Source organism: Eumetopias jubatus, unplaced genomic scaffold, assembly GCF_037043125.1.
Source record: "Eumetopias jubatus isolate StellerSeaLion01/CBP00866 unplaced genomic scaffold, mEumJub1_p1.0 scaffold_4, whole genome shotgun sequence".
In the NCBI taxonomy this organism is placed as follows: domain Eukaryota; kingdom Metazoa; phylum Chordata; class Mammalia; order Carnivora; family Otariidae; genus Eumetopias; species Eumetopias jubatus.
Genome location: NW_028274810.1, coordinates 105,090,939 through 105,112,038, shown reverse-complemented (window position 1 = coordinate 105,112,038; position 21,100 = coordinate 105,090,939). Strand labels below are relative to the sequence as shown.

The 21,100-nt window shown below is 64.9% G+C and overlaps 1 protein-coding gene across 4 annotated transcripts in view; it reads right to left on the bottom strand.

Moving 5' to 3' along the window:
- MEGF6 (multiple EGF like domains 6) overlaps positions 1–21,100 on the bottom strand; it is an 86,156-nt gene that overhangs the window by 21,047 nt on the left and 44,009 nt on the right. For all 4 annotated transcript variants that reach the window (XM_088022639.1, XM_088022643.1, XM_088022640.1 and 1 more), the window contains exon 5: positions 6,371–6,493. In XM_088022639.1, the coding sequence (XP_087878765.1) occupies positions 6,371–6,493 (123 nt within the window). The remainder of the gene's footprint in view (positions 1–6,370; positions 6,494–21,100) is intronic.

Sequence of the window (21,100 nt, the reverse complement as noted above, 5' to 3'; positions counted from 1 at the left end):
CCAAGGCCGGCTGCCACCATCTGCTGTCGCCCAGCCACGAAGCCCCTTCCCCACCCAGCCACCCCCGAGTCTGCGCTGATCCCCCCAAGGCCCCGCTGACACGCTATGCTTCAGCTCTGTCACTCAGACGTTTCCGAGCATGACCTGAGCACCCGCCGGTCCTGGGGCTGTTTGTGTTCACGGTCCAACTGCATCCCTGCTGGAGGCTCGTGATGGGGACCAGAGCTCCTCCTGACAGGGTGGGACAGGCACACAGAGGGAGGGTCTTGGAGCCCAAGGCAGGGAGGCCGGCAGGGCAGGGAGGAGAACCCAGGAGGACCCAGGGAGCTGTGGCAGGAGCAGGCAAGGAGCCCCTCCTGCCAGGCACAGCCCCCAAGTCAGGCATGGGGACGATGAGGCGCAGGGCCTGCTGTAGCATGCGGGGGAGAAATCACGGGGGAGGGGGGGCAGGCAGAGGGAACCCGGGCTCCAATCTCCTGCCGCTTTGCTGCACGAGTCCTAACATTCCAGATGCTCCCAAGCTGTGTGCATGAGGGAGCCAAGCCCCGTGTCATCCCGCACATACTGTGCCACGGGTTCCCGGAAAGCTCAACGAGACAGATCTTTCTAGGGCACTGGGCTGTGCAGCTCGGGGAGGAGCCGGCTTTGACGTGGCCAGTGCCCAGAGCTGGTGGGGAAGGTTCCAGGCCCCTCGCGTCACTTCAAAACCCGGCCATGGAATCCATGTCCCAGCCTGGGCGCTCCCGCAAATGAGGACCACGCTCAGACCTGAAGCAAAGCCGAGAGCCCAGCAGAAAACGGGAGGTTCTGGGGTGAGTGTTTGTGTCCCTCCAAGATTCATAAGTGCACCCCTAAAATTGAAACCACAAAAATGTGACTGTGCTCGAAGGCAGAGCTTTTGTGGAGAAATTTAAGGTTGTATGAGGTCATAATGTTGCGGCTCCAATCCAACAGAACTTGCGTCCTTATAAAAAGAGACATGAGATCTCTGTCTCTCTGTGTCTCTTCTCCATCCCAGGAGGCCCCACCAGGACCCACACTGGCCGGCACCATGATCTGGAACTTCCTGCCTCCTAAGCTGCGAGAAAATAAATTGCTCTTCAAGCAGCGCGGTGGCGGGACTTGTCACAGCGCCTGAGCTAACACACCCTCCCTCCCGGGTTCGCAAATCCAGGACCCAGGGCTCCAGCCCCCACCCTGCGCGGGTTCTAGGAGCTGGACTGCAACCCCGCCTTCTGCCAGCAGGGGCCGCCACCACCCAGGGGCCTCCAGGCGAGGCGTCCACTCCCAAAGGCAATGGGGCCCTACCTGAGCTGGAGACCGGACAGTAGAAAACACACGTCCCCCGGCGGAGGGGGGGGGGAGCCGCCCTGCCTGTGCCCCCAGGGTCTCTGCTCGTGCAGGCACAGGGGCAGCCCCGAGACCCGGGCACGGGTGTGGAGCGGGAGCCCGGGGCCCGGCACATCCGAGTGCCGTGAGGAAGCAGCAGGTGGACAGTGGATGGCTGACCCTGAGCTGCTCTGCGGGCAAGGCAAGGGGCTGTGCCCTGGCTTCAGCAGGAGGGCAGTGCCGTCAGCAGTATGCTGAGCCCACCAGCCGGCTCTGCTGCAGCCTCCAAACCCAGCCCCGTGGTCTCCAGGCAGGTTCAGGGGTGGCTCTGGTTCCCGCTGCCTTCACGCGGTTTGGTAATTACGGTCCTCGGACTGGCTTGATTTCTAGGTCCCGAGAGCCTCCCACCACGTGCGGTCAAGGCCACCCACACGGTCCTTCCTTCTGGAAAGCCCTCTGTTGGGGACAGGGCCAGCACGGCAGGGCAGAAGAGAAAACTCACTGGGGCCCTGCCCACCTCACCCCTCCAGGCATGGGCTGCCCGCTCCTCTGCCTTGTGCTGTCCTGTCCCCCACCCTCGGCTGGGGCCCCCGTGCTGCAGGCTCTGCAAGTGGCCGCCCTCACCCACGTGCCGGGGGCCAAACCAGCCTCATCACAGGCCACACACCCACCAGCCAGGGAGAGACAGCCACAACAGGGGCCCCAGGACCCAGGCTGTGCCGACCGCCTGCCCAGCACCACCTGCCTCGGGGTAAAGCAAAGGCATGAGCACCCCGCTGCTGTTCACACAGCCCAGCCGCCCAACCCCATCCCTGGCTCCAACCCTCCCCGCCGCACGGCCCCGTCTGCCCTTGCTTCCCCGCTGGGTGTCCGCTGCCCCTGGCCCCGCTGGGTTGGAGTGTGACCATCCCATCACCCCTGGGCACTGGCTGGCTGCACTGCTGGGCCCCTGGGCTTGGGCAAAGCCGTGACGTCCCAGGGGCATCTCAGGGGCAGGGCCGCCCACGGGGCTGGGAAGGCACACTGCTTTCTTGCAGCTGCAGCCTGCTTCACTGTTTGGGGGGCACTGGAGAACATTCTCAGAACTGCACGTGCAGCTTTGCAGGGATGGGTCTGGAGACAAGCCTGGAGATCTCTACCTTCCCGCTGCCTGTGTCTTTGGCACCAGCCCCAGATGCTGGGGCCTCCAGCAGGGCCAGGCGGCCTCCCTCAGGCCTCCCCTCGCTGCCCCCTCACTGGGAGACCCCCCGGCCTGGCGGGGAAAGAGACTGCCCGGAGGCCCAGAGAAAGGCAGAGCTGGGGAGCCCCTCCCCTACGCTGTGGGCGCCACAGGGCCCATGGGACTCCTAAGAGGGAACCAGGGTGGGGCATCCGGCCGCTGGTGAATGGGGGTGGGGAGTGCATGCTGACAGCAGAATCGTCCCCAAGGGTTGGTGTTGTGGCGGGGGGGGGGGGGTGAGTCCAAAAGGCCATAGGAGCAGAGGCCAAGGGGAGGGGAGGATGGAGAGCCCACCTCTTCCAAGTGGCTGGCCCAGGGCATCACACGGGACCCTCTACCGGTGGAGCCAGTGATGCCGTGGTCCCTAATAGGGACCCCCTGGTGTACTGCTTGCCTAAGGAGACATGGGAAGCACCCACGTCTAAGAGCAGGGTCCAGAAGGGACCACAGGGCAGGTGTCCTGCAGGCTCAGAGCGCCCAGCTGCGCAGAGGAGGTGGGTTTCCCAGCACCAAGTGTTAAAGCACCCAGCGGCGGGTCTCTGTGGGTTTACAGGCTGGCGCTCTGCAAGATGTCACAGAGAAGCAAGAATGACCTTCCTAAACACGTCACCTGACCAAAGCACTCCCAGGCCCTACTGCCCCAAGTTGGAAAAGGGAAGAGGCCAGCTCCATGACCCGAGGGTGACAAGCAGGGCAGACTAATGCTGGGCCCTGCTCTTCCCATCCCAGAGGCTGGGGGACACACCCAGGAAGGCTCCCTGGCAATGGAGTGCCCCATGATGCCAGGCCACTGCTGCTTCTCTGGGGCCCAGGCTAAGTGGGTGGTGCTCAGGGGCCTCGGGCTGATGGCAAAATCCTTCTGGCAAATTCTCATTTTTAAGAACTGAAACCTTTCTGTGTTTTATTTCCACCAAATCTTCTGTAAAGGAGAAAGCTGTGCGTTTCCTGTCCTCTCCCTGCCTCGGAGGCAAGTTCCACAAGTGTTTCACGGCCCCCTCGTGTGTCTCAAGGCCCCCTCTCAAGTGTGCCTTTGAGGACTTCCGACATCCCTCAGGGTCCCATGACTTGGCAACACAGGAACGATGGTCATACCCCAGGGGGCAGGGGGACTCCTTCTCCAACCCCAACCTCCAGCATCGCTGTAATTCTTACTCCCAGCGGCTGGATGGGGGTGGGCGCCTGGGGCTGTTTCCTGCCAGCCTGCAAAGTCCCAGGAGAGCTACCAGCACCCCTCCTCCAGAGAGGATCCCAGCAGGCCGCAGGGGAGGTCCCCGAGCAGCTGTCTTTCAGCTGTGCAGCCAGCCCCGCAGCTGCCCGGGGCGGGGGGGAGGGGTAGGGGGGGCAGGATTCCTATACTAATTTCTCCCATAAGTATCAGCTCCAGCCCTAGGGTGATCTGAGCTCAGAAGGCATCCTGCAAACCTCGGACAAGGCCCAGCTCCTCCCCATGTCCTGTACCCTGGGAGTCCCAGAGGAGAGGGGGACAGAGCCCTACAGTTCTCGGTGACAGGAAGTCCGTCAAGCTCCACACCACTCAGAGCCCAAGGAGGGTCCAGCAACGCCCTCCACCAGGCCCCCACCTGGAGGCCGCTCATCCACGACCCAAGATGCTTGGCCACCACTGTGGCTGGACAGGTACCCCAGCAACCAAAAGGGGTACCTCAGCAAGAAGGGCAAACACTTCCCACTCTGCCTGGGAAGAAGCTCCCTGGAGACCGCTATCCACTCTGGAAGTTTCTCAGCAAAGCCCAGGCCCCTCCAGGAAAGGCAGCTCCCAGTGGACCAAACCTGACAAACCCGCCCCAACCCCAGACCCCTGTGGGGGACCCAGGCACCAGCCTGCACCCTGGCAAGCTGTCAGCTTCCAGGGATTCCCGGTACCAAGAAGCCACCAAAAAGAGCCAGGTGTGTGTAGGTAAGTAGGGCAGAGTGTGCATTTCCTGCTGGGAGCTATAGTCAAGAGAGAGAGAGACAGACGCCAAACACCAGCGTTGAGAAAACCACTGCCAGCGATGGGGAGTGGCCAGGAAGTGGGCACCAGCACCGAGAGAGCTGGAGGCCGCTGGGGCCTGCCTGGGTGCACGGTGTTGGTGGTGCCGGGCAGAGGGGCCGTGAGGTCCCAGCAGCCTCCTGCCAGGCTGTGCACACCATGCCCAGGAGCCCTGGCATCAGACCCCAAAGAGACCTTTAAAATAAACCAATGCCACAAATCAAGACTTCTGGAGCCCAGAGCACATGCAAGGAAGGCTCCTGGGAAGAGCTCCAGCGTAGCAGGCGGTGGGCTGGGGGCCAGGGCAAGGCTGGGGGCACCCCTCCGGAACTTCCCACAGCCAGTAGCTTAAGGCCACTCTCAGGGGCCACAGCCTGTCCCAGGAAGGCGCCCCTCCCTTTGCATGCTGTTCACCCATCACCAGCGGGCCTTCCTGCCGTCCAGCACCTCAGGGAAGGCGTCATCGGCAGATGGGGAGACCAGAGAGACGGGGAGGTGTGTCCCAGCCCCAGGCCCCTCACAGGGGAGCCCACAGCAGGGAGGAGGCAGTGGGCAGCCCCCAGACCTGGCCCGGTCCCACCCTGGGACCAACCCCCAGCGACACCCTTCTCCAGGATGTCCGGGGGCCCGGGTGAGCCAGCGGGGTCCCAGAAGTGCCCCCCGCAGCCCCCAGAGGGCAGCAGCTGGGGGCTGCAACCCCGTCAGATTTGTCTGGAAGCACATTACAACACTTCCCACATCTGTTTCCACTTCCCGACCCGGAGAAACTGCGGAGTAGCTGCCTCATTCCCTGCGGGCGCCCGGACATGTGAGAGTGTGTGCCCGGAGGGCCCCCCGGGGCTGGCGGGCCGCCCTGCCACATAGCAGCAAGGCGAGCAGGAATGAGGCCACTCCGAGCCTGCCAGGCCCACTCCGTCTCCAGGGTGGAAACGAGGGGGGTCCTGCCCCCAGCCCCCCAGAGAACCACCACCACACGGCCTCCCATACACAGCAGCCCCGTGCCCTCGGCCCCTGCGTCCAGAGCCAGCCAAGAGAGGGGCAAGGGAGGGCGGGGACTGAGCGCTGAGTGGTCAGCACCAGACCCTGGCCTGCAGCCCCCCAACCCTCCACCTCAGCAGGCGCCTGGCACCGTCCCCCGCTCCCCGGTAACCCTCCATGCTTGCAGGGACAGCAGGCTGTGGCCAGGCCACCTCCATCGAGTCTACTTCCCATGGAAAAAAAGCCCTGCAGAAGAAGCGAGGGTTGGAGTCCTGCTTCTCAGCTACCTCTTCCCCACCCGCCACAGCCCAGCCCCCTATGCTTCCCAAGGCTGGGGTGGGGGGGCCTGGGCCTAGGAACCCCAGCTCTGCAGGCCAAGAGTGGCTTCAAGTTGGCCCTGCCCCTGCCCTCACCAGCCTCCTCTGCCACCCAGCAAGTACCCAAATCGCTCCCAAGTTTGGTCCCCGGGCCTGGGACCCTGCTCACCCACCACCACAGCTTCGGCTGAGAAGGCCCTCTATAGTGTGGGGGCCCAGAGGCTCCTCCCCAAGAGAGGCACCCCAGGAACATGGCCTCAGCATCCCAGGGTCACAGGGTTCAGCCTCACCATGGGGGAGCCCTGCCCCATAACAGGCTGGCGAGAACCCCAAGGAGCTGCACACACTCAGCAGGACGGAGCCACTGAGCAGACAGGCCCCCTAGGGTCTCCTAGTCCAGGAGGACAGGGGCCCCAGCCCCAGCCCGGTGGGCACAGCCAGGAGGGTGGGGGCACTGCCGAGGCCAGGAGCCCAGGCAGGGAGGTAGCACAGGGCCCAGGATGGGGCCAGCCACACCCAGGGCTGCCGGGCGCTTACCCAAGCAGGTCCTGCCGTCCGCATGGAGCCGGAATCCGGGCTTGCACTCGCAGAGATAGGAGCCTGGTGTGTTCACACATCTGTGCTGACAGCCGCCATTGTGCATTTGGCACTCATCTACATCTGGACAGGGACACAGGGCCAAGGGTTAACCGCCCCAGGGACCCCGATCCAGGCCTCCTCACTGAGGACACAGAACCCCACCCAGGTGCCTGAGCTCTGAGCTCCGGGCCCACGCTGGCTGCCCGGAGCAGAGTGTGGAGAAGGCGGGGCCTGCCCCTCACACCTGGCCAGCCTGCTCGGGGGGCAGGACCGCCACCTTGGGGGTGGCCAGAATGTGGGGAGCCCTGGGGGTCAGAGAGAATGCAGGGAGCGGTGGTCTGGACAATGCAGGGGCTGCAGAGGGCACTGGGAGAGGCCCAGCTCCTCACACCTTTCAAGACTGAACCTGGAGCTCATGCTCAATTCCAAAGTCCAAATCCAGAAATACTCTCAGGACAGTGTCAGCCGTTTCTCTGGGACCCAAGAGCCCAAAAGGAAAAACCAGTAACTCATGAAATGCCCTTGCCCAGGTTTTGGCAGGGGGGTAGGAGGGCTGAACAATGTCCCCCAGATTAACATCCATCCAGAGCCTCAGAACGTGACCTGAAGATGCTGATGTAATTAGTTATCCATGCTGGATAAGGGGGTCCCTAAATCCAGCGACTAGGGTCCTCATAGAAGACACACAGGGAGGCAGAGGTTGGAATGAGGTGGCCACAGCCAAGGAACAAGGGGGGCCACGCAAGGCCGGAAAACAAGAGAAGGAAGGGTCAGAGGGAGCTGCCGACACAGCCTCCAAAACAGTCAGAGAATAAACGTCTACTGTTGTATTTGTCCCGGAGAACTAACACGGGTGATGTCTGCCTGGGTCCCCCCAGGGCCTCCCAATGCCAGGGGGACAGAAGACCACCAGCAGCATCCCCCAGACAGGACCCAGGCACTTCCGGGAGAACACCCACCTTCTGAGACCACCGACCACCAGGGCAGGACACCCGTGCCCACCGCACCTCAGGCCCCAGGGAACGTGCTGACCAGAAGTGGATGAGGCCAGCCCAAAGGCCCTGGGTAGCCACCGCAGGAGCCCAGCTGAGAACTGGAGAGGCAGAAAGACCCGCCCTAGAGCTGGAGGCCCACGGGCCTGCACCCCAGGAGGGTCACCTCCTCCAGGAGGAACGCAGAGGCACGGGGAAGGTGGGGGCTGCCCTCACCTCTCATCCCTCCCTCCAGACTTCCGTCCCCCAACCTGGGCCCCCGGGGCGGCTGGGAGGTGACTGAGGTGGTTGGAACCGGCTGCTGAGACACCTGTGTGCAAGGGACACGACTGTCCAAGACACGGAGACCAAGAGGGGAGCCGCTGCAGACACGGGGGGGGCCCTGGCGCACCAGGCATGGGGATGGAAGCCCAGGCCCGGGCCTCGGGCTAGTCCACACTCTTCAGACACCAGCCTCCCCAACCACAGACACACAGACGCTCCACTCCATCATCTACAAGCCACAACTCCATCCTCCGGTTCCCACCGTGAAAATGTCCAGCTCCCATGCCTCCATCCTAAAACGCGGGCCATCTGAGCCCACTTGTGAAGAGTGCCAAAGGTGGGCCACAGGGCGAGGCTCCCCCCGCCAACCCCAATGCCTGCCCATGAGCTTATGCTTCCCACACGCACGGGAACCGTGCCTCCAGCCCGTGAGCTGAGAATGGACCTGGCGCCCAAGAAATGACACCAAACCAATCCCAGGAGGCCAGGGCCTCTGCGCACACAGGCCAGGTGCACTCCGGGGAGACCCCTGGGGCCCTGCCAAGTGCCTCAGAGAGAAGACCGAACACCCAGGGAGGCTCTCTTCTGCCCGTGGCAGCCTGGAGCTCTCTCAGAATGGAGCCGGGTGATTCTCGGGAAGAAGCCTGAAGGCAGAGGTCAAAGGCCCCCAGCAGAGCCGCCAAGAGGCAGGGGCACAGAGGGATCCAGGGCCCTCCTGCAGGAGAGTCAGCTGGGTGGGGAGCGGATGGAAGGGGAGGGCGGGCAGCACCCACCCACGGGGACTGAGAAGAGGTAAAGACGAGACCGCAGGGGACACAGCCCTGGGCACACAGTAGGTGCTTAGCGAAGCTTTGGGAAGACGCGCCAGGTGTGTGCTGTCTGGGGGGGATGGATGGCAGCCGCAGTGTCCAGACCAGCCCTGCCAGGCGTCATTCTGGCACTCCGCTGGGCTCCTGACGTGGCCCCGGGGCCGGGTGCGCAGGCAGGCAGGGGCGCTGCTTCTGGAAAGCCGGCTCTCCTCCGGCAGCCCCACATTCACACTCGGCTCACTCCAGACCCCCAGCTAGGAGAGAGGCTGGCTCAGGCAGCGCTACACCCCTGAGCCGCTCGGACTCCTGGCTGGGGGGCCAAGCCCACCTGGAAGACCACATCCTCCAGCAGCTCCCGGGCAGGTCTGAGCAAGCCGTCCAAGGATGCAAGGGGAGCCCCGGACAGCATCAGCCCCTCAGCCAGCCCATCAGGCCTGTGGGCCGCAAGGACACCAAACGGACAGACGACAATCTGGGAAGAAGCACTCAGGGAATGCAGGGGCAGGAGGCTGCCGTCAGCCAGCAGGGCCCCTCCAGCTGGGCTGCCCTGACAGCCGGGGCCTCCTGCCCTGGCTCACACCCCCTGCCCACATGACCACTGTTCTGGCCCCCCTGCTGCCCGCACAGGAACATTCAGACCCAAGTGTCCACACCAGTGGACAGAAATGCTGCTCCTTGCTAAGATGCGCAGGGCCAGGTCTGCAAGCCGTCTCCTACGGCGCCCCTCTCGGGAGGGGCTGACGCGCTGACCGCAGCTCCACGCTCTCCCCTGGCCCCTGGGGTGGCACTGCCTGGTGATCAGCAACCTGCCTCTGGCAGGGACAGCATCTGTGAGCGGCAGCCCGGCTAGGTGCAACGAGCTCAGCCTCCACTTCCAGCGCCACCGAGGGCTGTCAGCCCGTGTGGGTATCTGGACACGGCAGGCAGCTCAGGGCTGAAGGACCTGAAGCCTCCCCCTTCACCTCTCTGGGCAAGGGAAGCCTGCTGAAGGGCAGCAGGGCATTTGGCCACCTGACCTCCTGCTGGGGCCCCTTCAGAGAGGAGACAGACACTCAGGCAGCAAGGCAGGGCCCAGTTCCCTAACCCTGCCTGCCCCACTCCAGAGGCAGTCACGTGGGGGCAGGGCAGAGAGCTGTCTTCAGCCCACTGCACACACCTGGAGCTGCTGACCCTGTGCCCATGGCCGTGGCCACGGCTGTGGCCTGACAGCCACAGGCTCAGTGATCTGAGTGGGGTCAGCTGAATAATGCCCCCCCAAAAGGGTTCACATCCCAAACCCTAGAGTCCCACCAGCAAAAGGGACTCTGCAGGTGGGCTTACGTTAAGGATCTCGAGGTGGGCCCAGTGTCATCATGGGGCCCTTAAAGGAGGGGGCAGGAGGTCAGGGACAAAGAGATGGGAAGACACGGGGCCTCTGGCCAGCCCGACCTCCTGACTCCCCCAGTGAGGTCCACTGTGTTCTCTGGGGGCTGGATGCCCTCCCCAGGGCCTGCCCTGCAGGCCTGCTCTCTCCGGCCGAGATAACTTGCCTACACCCGGTGCTTCCTGCTGTGGGACCAGTGCCCTGAGACCCCAAACGGCAGGGCCCCAACTGAGCATTGACACCTTAGGCCCTGGAACTACAGAGAAAACATCACTCCCCCAGACAGCACAGAGGGGGGTCTGCGTCCCGCCCCCCCGCCCCCAAGTTGAAAGAGAGCTTGAAGGTCCCAAGTCTCCCATGCTGACCCAGTGAAACCAGGCATAATAGCCGGGTGCAAACCCCCTCTGCCTTCTCCAGCCTGAGGCCCAGCCGCCACACGTCCCGGTGTAGCTCACGCCAGCACAGAGAGGAGCCAGGAGCAGGCGGGTCCAAGCCAACACTGGGCTGACTCCCCAGGTCGTGCTTTGGGCAACCTATCTCAATGCTGCTGGGAGCCCATGGAGGCTCCACCAGCTCCTGGGCCAGGGGCTCATGCCGGGGTCCATAAGCTGCCCCTGCAGATACCCCCCAATCAGCCCCTTCTGAAGCCTCACCCATGCTTCCATGGAAACCTGAGCCCTCTGGGACGCTGCCAGGAAGCCCACTCACATGGTTATCAAGTTCAGAACCTGCTTTGCCCCAAACATGCCACGGGGTCCTCATGCCCAGAGATGGCACCCCGTCCTCCACAGGCCCTCGTCCTCCTTTCCACAAGGCCACGCAGGCCCCAGAGCAGGGTGGGGGCTCCCCAAAGCCCAGCCCCACACAGCCCCCCTCTGCAGGCTACACAGCCTCACGGCACTTACTGCCACAGCGGCCTGGCCTTGGCTGAGCCACCAAGTGGGAATGTTGCCCACCCCGTGGGGACCCAGCCTGAGACCCAGCTGGCATGTCTCAGGGGACAGCATAGCAGGGCCAGAACCTCCAAGACCAGGTGCCCTGCACAGAGCCACACTCAGGGGCCAGGGACGACCTGGAGGGGCGCGCCCCGCCCCGCGCTGTGACCCAGGTGCTTTCTCCCCGCGCCCCACCTCCCATTCCCAAGGATGACCGGTCCCAAGCTCTAAGGAGCTCCTGCGGGGAGGCTGGCCCAGCGTGGGTACCAGATCTAAAGTGCAGGGAGAGGCAGGACGGACCCGGACAAGGGTGTATCCGCTTTCCATGAGCTGCTTGGGTCCTCCCGGCTCACCCTGCAGCCCACTGGGCTGACCACACCCCCAAGGCTTGGGGAAGGTGACAGAAAGGATGGCACCTGCCACATCCACACGCGACCCCCAACGGGCCGTGCTCTGGGGACCCTGGAACGGCAGACTTTACTCAGGGACCCCAGAGGGCTCTCTCTTGAGCCTGCCTTCTTGTTTGCCGCCCCCCCCCCCAGAGCCGCCAGTGCAGGGCAAATGCCCCCCCCCCCCCCGCCCCGTGCCACAGGCAAAGGCAAGGGGCTGTTTCTCTTCCCTCTGGTCAAGAGGCCATTCAGCTGTCAGCAGACCCTGCAGCCAAACCAGAGAGGGGACAGAAGGTCGGATGACTCAGGGAGGAAGGGCCCTGTCCCAGAGGAAGCGGCGGCCAGCGGCACTGCCCCCGCCCTGCTCCCTCCAGCCTCCGCGCTGTCAGCCGCCTGGGCGCCAGCTTCAAAAAGAGGTGCAAAGGGAGCCCGCGGCGGAGGGAGGCGCCCGCCCCCCCCACCCGCGCAGAGTCCGCCGGGCGCCCACCTGGCCTCCGGTCACCGGCGCTCACGGGGTAGCCGGCCTGGCCCAGGTGGCACGGGTAGCAGCCCCTCCAGAGGTAGCGGTAGTGCGTGCCCGCGACGCGCGCCAGGCCCCCCAGGAGCCCGAGGCACCAGAGCGCCGCCAGTCCCCCGCGGCCGCGGGACGCTCCCATGGCCGGCCAGCCAGCAGCGCGCACCCCAGCGGCCCGCCGCGCTCTGAGCCCGGCGCCCCGCCCCTCGCCTTTTTGTTCTCGGCTTTCCCTCCGCCCCCCGCAGGTGAAGGCCAAATCCACTAGGCGGAGGGGCCGCCCCCGCCCCGCCCCGCCCCCGCGGCCCGCTCTGGTCCCGCAGTGCACAGCCCCGCGCCCCGCGTATTCCGGCGCGCTCCCGGCACCCCGACGCGGACCCGCGGCACGCACACAGGCACCCTTCGGGCAGACACACAGGGACACGTGCACAAACAGACCCACGTGTGCAAATACACACGTGACCCACACAGGACCCCGCACAGACATGTGCAGGCACGTGCCTGCACACGGACACATACGTTCCCAGCAGCTACACGGAAGACAGCAAGGCAGAAAGGGAGGCCACCCTGGCAATGCCACTGGGGGCTTCGGAAAGACAGGTGGTTTGGGTTCTGTCAAGTGTGAGGTGGATGGAGAGAGCCAGGCACGTGGAGTCCAACCCCCAAAGTGGAAATCCCCTGGGGGTAAAGACGCCTGCAGCCCCCAAGCCTGGTGTCCAGCACCCTGCCTTATCATGTCCTCCACTGGATGGGGGCTGGCACCCAGAGGGAGTCCCTGCACCCCTACAGCAGGTGGGAGAGGGTCAGAGCGAAAATGGACTCCCTAGCAAGGGCAGCAAGCCCCAGGTGTCAGGCTACAGTAGCCCTGGAGGCACATCCTACCCCATACCCCTGAACCCCCACTTTGCTCAAGGGCACAGCCTGAGGCTCCAGCTTGGTCCAGAGCAGGCAGCATCATAAGAACCTATGCATACAGGCCTCATGAGCGTTTGACCCGCAGCCCCATGCTGGCCCCTGAGGTCTCACCCCTGGGACACTGCCTAGGCCGGCCCTCCACCTCCTGATCCACTACTGGGGCCAAGGCCCTGCTGGCTGGCACTCTGCCCAGCCCACAGGGGGTCCCAGGGGGCAACCTCAAGCCTGTGGGAGAGAGGCACCTCACCTTCCCCAGTCCTGCCTGCAGTGCAGAGGCCAGCCCTTCCCATTGGCTCCCTGCCTGCCAGGCACCCGGCAGGGCAGAAACAGGCCTGCCTGGGACCTGCCTGCCTGTCTGCCACAGCCTCCTGGGTGAGCCTCTCTCCTGTCCTCCCTCTGAACGGCACACCAGCCCTTGAACTCCAGCCTCTCACCCTGGAAGCCTCCCTAAGTCTCTCTGATGGTCACACTGTCAGATCGCTGTTTGGATGGTGCCTTCCATGTGGGCTAGCAGTTTATCACTGCAATGTAAATCTCATTTTCCAACAGCTCACAAATCAGTGCTCATAGAAACCCGAGGGTTCCCCCGTCTGCAGCCACCAGCCAGGAGGCAGGGGGACAGGAGGCCGTGGAGACAAGCTCTGTCTCCAAGGGAGGGGCAGAGGGACACCATCAGAAGCTCTGACTCAGAGATTGCTGGGCAACAGGGCCTGGGTTCCTCCATTAGCACCCTTCTGGGGTGAAGGCCCTGCAGAGACCCTGCGAAGTATCACTAAGTCCCATGCAGACTCCACTCTGACGTCTTTCAGGACCAGGGCCATGGAAGGAGGAAGAACCAAAGACAGGAAGCGGGGGGCACCAGCCTCAGTCTCCTGTGCAGACCCCCAAGTCCTGCCCACAGGACACAGTTCTGGGGACCAGCAATGTCTGAGAGCTACAGTGAGGTCCTCAGATCCCAGGACAACACCAGGTATGGGATGAGCTCCAGCAGCATGCCCCTGAAGGACCAGGGACTGCGGAGGACTCTGGGCCTCCATCCCCACGAGGCCAGGCAGGAGGACTTGGGCATGGTGGTGCAGGGAGCAACCCGCCGAGCACAGAACGCCACCAGCCGCACAGACGGTGCCCACAGCTGCCCCACTGCGCCCCCACCCCCGCTCCGGTGCCGCCAAGCGCATCCAGGCCCGCGGCTGTGGGGTCTGGAAGCTGTTTGGGAAATGCTTTCCCGATGCAGAAATGCGGGCTGGGCGTCTCTGCCCGGCGGAATGTCTGTGTGTCAGCAGAAGGAGCCGTTTCCCCCCACCCGCCGGGCCGGCTCCAGCTTTCCTCTCCAAGCTGGGCGGCCGCTGGGCTCCTTCGCCAGGACCCAGGCTGGGGTGAGGGCCCCGTGCTGCCCCCAAAACGCCACACTACCCCTGAGCGTGGGGCCCAACCCACCACAGGCCCCTGACATGGGGCTTCAGGGCAGAAGTACCATGTTCCTGGGTCGGTGGGGGGCCGGCAGGAAGCAGATCACGGCCGAGCTCCCCTTCACTTGTGGAGTCTGTCTGTTCCGGGGGGACAAGACATGGGCCGAGCAGGCCCTCCAACGGCACCCAAGGAGGCCAAGGCATCGAGCACACTGTCTGGCCTCTGAGGGGGAGCCCGCAGGTCTGGACCTCGCCATCTCCTGGGGACTGGGCACTCCTGGGTCCCCACATCTCAGGAGGAGCTAAGCCCTCTGCAGACAGAGGCATGCGAGAGAGGAGTGGCACCGGAGAAGCCCCCAGAAGTCACTGCCCAGGACCCCTAGGTGCCTGGACTTCGAGGATGCAGGTCCACGAACAGAGCAGGCTCCAGAGTAGAACAGCAGGTGCTGGGCACCCACAGGTAGCTGTGGCACTGGGCGCTGGGCAGGGGTGGAGGCCAGGCCGTGCCCACTCATGGGGGGACAGGCCACCCTGGGGTGCTCCAGGCCCCGGGCTCTGGCTCTGCTAGCACCTCTGCTCACTCCCCTCTCCGCCTGCTGAAGTCAGGCGGGTCCTGTGTCCCTCCTCGGGGGGGGGGGGGCGCAATGACGAGCAGGTGCCCGGGTGGACACAGGGACTGTAACAAGCCAGGCCAGTGACCAGACAGCCCCCCACAGGACCCCCAGCAGCAGGAAAGAAGGGCCAGGGCCAGGAAGGGGCTGGAAGGAGGCTTCTCTCTCAGACTCCTCTTCTCTCGGCCTTAGGGAGGGCTCAAGGGACCTCCTGGCCACCTCTGGGCCCTCAGGTGACCATCGCCTGCCTGGCTCTTTCCACCCTGACATCCGGAGCCCAGTCCAGGGCAGGAGGTCAGCTTTCAGTCCCGGGCCACACGCGGTCCAGCCCGCCTGCACGCAGAACGCCCGCCCCCCCACCCCCACCCCCACCCCCAGGCTGCTGCCTGAGTTTATTTCAGGAGCAGGGAGCCAGCTGGTCCCAGCGCCAGCCTCGTGGTAAACCCATTACCCGGCGGGACTCCTCACCCAAGCAGAGGAAAGGGAAATTAAAACCACGGTTGTTTCTTAGCGCCCAACTGCCATTCCTGACGGCAGCTGCCCCTGGCTAGGGCCAGGAGGAACTGGGGGTGCCCTCCTCTTTCACACATGGGCACCCCTGGGGAGCCCAAGGTGGAGCAGCCTCTGCCCCACATGCTCTCCTCCGGGGACCAGCCAGCTTGGGGTGCATCAGACGCCGGCGCCACGCCAGAGAGCCCGAGGCCCGGTGTGGCCCCGGAGGCACCCGCGGAGGGCCGGCCCAGAGCTGGGCCGGAGGCCTCCCACACACGTGTGCACATGCATACGTGCGCGTGACGGGGCTCCCTTGGTGGCGGCGGCTGCCTGGCCTCACTCCCCGGCTGTCGTGCAAAGGCTATGGGGAGGCCAGCTCTAGCCCCGGGAGCGCCCGAGGCCGGAATGCCCCCACCTTGGGCACAGCCCCCAAGGCCTGGCTCTCACTGAGGACACTGAGCTGCCCAGGACACACAGACAGCCCTGGAGCTCACGCTGCACTCAGAGCAGAGGACACGGGGATGGCTGATCGACGGGGAGGCTTCCTGGAGAAGGTGGTGAGCCAGCCTGTGGCCCGCGAGCAGGCAAGGGCACAGGCGTGCTCACCGGCTCATCGGAGGACATTGGGGCAGCTGCAGGGCTACTGGCCCAGAGGCAGGAAAGGCTGGGGAGACGAGCATGCCCGGCAGGGAGTCTGGCCGAAGCCGTGTGCCTGGCCCTGGTCCACAGCAGGCACCCAGAGAGACGGCCAGAACCAACCAGCACATCGACGGCCAGGCGCATCACCAGGCTCGCATCCAACAACCCACGCAGCCTGCTGGGCCCCGGCGGTCACTCCTCCTGCTGCGCTTTCCCCACCCGAAGGTGCAACCTGACCACAGGACGCTGTGGTCACAGGGGTGGCAGTCAACTGAGCCAGCGTCCAGGGCCAGCCAGCATGTATGCTCCCTCCCCAGGTGCCCGAGCCTGGAGCTGGCAGGGCTGGCCATCGGCCCCTCCCACCTCTGAGGCCCCGATGCCACACCACAAATACTCAAGGTCACCGAGTGCACAGGTTGAGCCCAGGGCCGGACACTGTCCATGTGAAATGCAGAGGGACAAGAAGTGAGCCCAGAGGACTCCCCAGCTCTGACCCAGCCAGCCATGGGCCCCAGCTCCGAGCACCCACACCCTCTCCCTAAGGTCTGTTCATGGAAGATGCGCTAGTTCTGGGGTCTTGCCCTCTGAGTTTTGATACAGCTGCCCACCCCAGAGCTGCTCTGGCCAGAGCCCGGGAACCAGGGAGCGAGGAGGGTTTGTCAATGGGATTCTGGGGTCTGGCTGAGGCCAGAGTGGGGTCAGAAGCCCAGCGGCCCAGCAGGGTCCAGAGCAGCGGGGTGGGGGTGGGGCAAAGGGAGTGGAAGCTCAGCCCAGACCTGTCTCCCACAGATGCCTGGAAAAGAGCCGGGGAGGGTGGGGAAGGTGCAGTCATCATTCACACGGAGGGACAGAGCCACGGGCAGGAGAATCCAATCAGGGGGCTAGACCCCAGGGTGGGGGTGGGGGCTTCAGGATGAGCAGAAATTCACAGGGAAGGGACCCAACGGGACGGGGTGAAAGATGAGAGAAGCGGAGGGGAAGACCTCTCCCACCTGCCAGGCAGAGAGGCAGGCCAGGCGTGGGGAGGCCACCCTTCTCCGGAGCAAGGCTAGGAGCGGCTGCTGTCCCCACTCCCAGAGTGGGGATGTGCCGCCTTCCTCAGGCTTGCCACGGCCCCCGCGAGCTTCACGTCACTGCCACCCCCAACAACCCAGCCCTCGGGCCAAGACCCTGGACCACTGTGGCTCAGGTGGAAGTGGCCGCCTCACACAGCCCGCCCCCAGCTCAGTGGGGGAAGCTGACGGGGCGGGGGCAAGATCTGGCCTGACTCCTGTGCCTTGCCCTCCCCACAGCAGGGCGGGGCTCCCCATTCGCACACGTCCGCCTCCTCTTGCCAAGCCCCGAGCGTGAGGACCATGGCCTCCAAACGTTAGTCAGGCCTCCAGCCACGCCTGTGGTATGTTGGGGCTCAGGGATCGAAGCTGGGCTTCCCAGCTCCTGCAGCCGGCTCTTGCCCTGCAGCTCGGCCCCTGCCCACAGGCCATACTACCGGCCTCGGGCACCGGGGCTCTGCCGTGTCAGCGCCCACAGGCCGCCCATCTGAGGTCTCCTCCCGGAAAACTGCACCGTGCCCCGGGCTCAGGGGTCAGGCGGGCCCCCGAGGCAGGCTGTCACCAGCAGACCCTGACTGCTGACAGTGGCAACAATGATCATTTCTCCTGCGCTGGCCTTAACCAAGGGCCTACCTGCTAGCGTCTGCTCAGTAAAGGGACAAACATAGCCAGCATCCGACTCTCAGAGCCTCTGATGGAGGAGGCCACAGACGCCTGGTCGGAAGTGCCGCCAACCTGCCTGGAAGGATCGCAGTTCTCAGCTGGGCTTGCTCGCCTGAGTCCAGGGGACAGGCGGCCAGGGGACCAGGCCCTCACAGGAACGAGGCAGGGGCTTTGCCACCAGAAGGCCCGAGTGCACGCCGGGTTCCGAGGCCCGCAGGTGCGCGACGAGCCTGCCAGGAGGCCTCTCCCGGCCCGGTCACTGCATCCGTGGGCAGGTCACTCCACAGATTCCCTGCCGAGTGGCCCTGCCAGGTTGGACAGCAGGGAATGGCGAGAGGCCCTTCCAGCTCCAGAGAAGCTGGCAAGCCAGAGAAGACAGGACGGGGACCCCCAGACGGCACCTGAGCACCCAGGACGTCACTCTGGACTTTACTCCCCATCCCCCAGCTGTGTGAGCCCGGGGCGGCCTGAGCACCGAGCAGCAGAGCAGGTCCAGCCCGCAGCGTGGGCTGGACGAGACATGGTCTCCTTCCTGCCGTCACCATGACACTTCCCGCCAGCCTTCCCATCCTGATTCAGCAAGAGCAGGATTGTCCTGGGAAACACAGAAGTCCTTACAGTGATAAAACCTCCCTCAAGACTTGGGTGGGTAGGAGGGGTGGTCCTGCCATCGGAGGGACCAAGGATTACCCCAGGAGGGGGTCAGAGAAAGCCCCCCCACCCCCAGGAAGGGCTTATGGAAGTGCAGTCAGGTCCCCTGGGCGCCACGACGAGGGTCCCCAGCAGCTGCCCTGGCCACACCCCCTCCAGGGCACTGCCGCAGGCCAGCACAGCTGGCTCTGGTCAGCCCACAGCCCTCCCGGCCCAGAGCCCGAGCCCTGGAGGCTCCTAGTCGAGGCCTGTCACTTCCCACGTTCTTGCCTCTCCCCCGGGACGGTGAGAGCCTGCAGCCATCTCCAGGAGGCCAGTGGAGGCCCGGCCAGGAGTCCGGCCAGGCAGAGCGGGGATGAGAGAGAAGCACTTGTCCGGCCGCTTCCCAGGATGGAGACGGGCCTGGAGCCCCTGGCCACAGCCGAGGCGGGGGTGGGGGGCAGGCAGGCAAGGCCTACAGAGAGGCCGCTTCGTGCCCACACCACCTCAAGCACACATGCCTCCGTGTCCCCTTTGTGCCCCCCGGCAGCCGGGGGGTCCGCAGAACCACCTGCTCAGTGCAGACGCCCGAGCTGGCCCACAGCGGCTGGGATGCAGGGACACTGTCCCCAGGCCTCAAGCCCCCACGGGTTTCTCTCAGACGCCCCAGCTCTGCCTGGCCACCCCACAGCCAAGGAGGAACCAAGAAGCCGGGGTGGGCACCTCCAGGAAAGAGTCAGGTGTTCTCGCATTGGGCCGAGAAGGACTTCCACCAGAGGAAGCCCGCTCCCTGCACAGCCCCCGCCTGGCAGCCCCCGCTGCCCCTTCCCCAGAGCCTCCCTTATCTCTGGAAGGAGGGGGGTCAGAGCGGTGGGAACCGCGGATCGCCCGCCGTGGGAAAGTGGGCCTGCGGGCCTCACGTCCCGCCCTGGGAGACAGCCTGATTCTCTCCAAAGAGCAGCCTCCATCTCCCCTGGGAGTGGGACCGAGACCTCCCCCCAGCGGTTACGATGTCACTGTGGTCTTCAGGCCGTGTCATCTGGCCTAGCGTGAAGTTGGCCGCATCTTCCAGATGGGGCGCTCCAGACCAAGTACCCAACAGCCGGCAGTGGGGTGGGGCGGGGGCTCGGGACAGGCACGGAGACCTGCTAGAGGGTCTTGGAACCCCCTACCCTGGCCTCGGTGTAGTCTCCCCAACCCCAGGGCCTGGCCCCTGAGGACCTTGGTCAAGAAGCAAGCGCCCCGAGGCCAGGTGGAGGACGGGTCCAGGGCAGGTTGGGACAGCTCTTCTCTCCAGTCGCCGCCCCCCCCCCCCCCCCCGCCAGAAGCTAGCCTAGGGCTGGATGCCTGCACGACGCTGGGCCAGGGGTCTCAAGACATTTCCCCAGTCCTCTGCAGATCCCGGAGAGGAAAGAGTCTTTTTAGTCCCACTTTCTGGATAAAGAGACTGAGGTTCAGAGTAGTCACCCAAGGTACTAAGCTGAGGCTCATCGTGGGCCTCACGGACACCAAAGCCTGGCACTGGGATGGCCTTTCCAGAGGGGCTGACATGGAGAGTGGGGCAGTCCTGGACAGGAGCTTGGGGCCCCCAGGCTGCCAGGGCGTGAGTTTTATGGGGGAGCCTGCGTTTCTCCCCAGGGCCTGCCACCTCCCTAAACCCACCGCCCACGGGTCTGGAGGTAGGGCTGACACATGCCAGAGATGGCATCCTGGGAAGCGAGAGATGCGGCAGCAGGCGTGCAGCCTCACCTCGGAGATGCGTGGCTCCGGCCTCCCAGCCTCCTGGAGCTCATGGTTCCTGCTCCAGGACAGTGTCCCATAACGTGACAAGCACACGGGCCTGGCCATGCTCCCGGAGCAAGGGCCAGGGCGCCCTCCAGCCAGGCTCCCGTGCCAGCGCTAGGGTTTTATAGTGTCCGTTCATCACTCTGAGCGGTTTCTGGGCTCACCCCACCGTCAGCTCGGGGCGCACCACCCTACGTGTGAGCGAGCAGAGCTGTCCTGCCCTCAGAGGTAACGTCTTGATTTCCCGCTGGCTCTGCTCACTCACGGCCGTGGGCCGCCCCAGCAGTCCTGTTTCCTGGCCGGAGCTGCAGTTTCAGGGGGGCTGGGCTGGGCTGGCAGTGGGACAGAGAAAACACAGCAGGCGCTTGGCTCTCGGCTGCCGGCCACGCGGTGACTCGGGGCCCCAGCCATCCCAAACACGCAGGGCTAGGGGTCTGCAAACTCCCAGGGGCCGAGGCCAGGGAGGGGCCCGGGTGGCGAAGAAAGGGCCAGCACTGCGGGATGCAGGGTCTGAGGCCTATCCTCCCAGGCTGCCCTCCCTCCTGGTCATTTTGTCCATGGTGCTGCCCTCGGACAGGTCTGTCAGATGGCGGCAGCCTGGCCTGCCCTTTGGGACCCGGTGGATTAAGGGATTCCAAAGGCTTCCCAAAGGAACTTGGAGAGGTTACATTTGCAGGCCCTGTACTGTGCTGACTCTGTGCAGGGCTCTGGCCAGTGGCTGGAATGCAGACTTATCTTCCAGGACCTGCAGACGCATCACGGGGCACGCCCGGCCCCTGGGCCCCAGGTCAGCACTGGGAGCCCGGGGCACAGGTCAGAAGCCCCCCAGCTCCGGAGCAGCCCCAGCACCTTTCCCAGGGCCTCCTGGACACAGACAAGGGGTTGGGGCTGCTTGCCCAGCTCTAGGGCCGAGGACCAGAAGGGACAGGACAGGAAACCCCAGGTCCAGCCCCAAATCTGGGAGGCCCCTGAGCTAGAAAGCCCCTCACGGTGGGGACCTTGATTCCATCTCAAACTGTGCACAAGCCAGCTTCCCGAGGTGGGAGACCCCAGTGCAGAAGCCAAGGCCCAGACAGGCCAGGCCGGCCGAGGTTGGGCCAGCAGCTGATGGGGGCTCAGACCAGGACCGTCCATGGGGGCCTGGGGGGAAGCCCAGGAGAACAGCAGTGGAAGAAGTGTGTGTTTTACGTTTTGCGTGTGGGCATCCTTGGGGCGCACAGGGGCCAAGG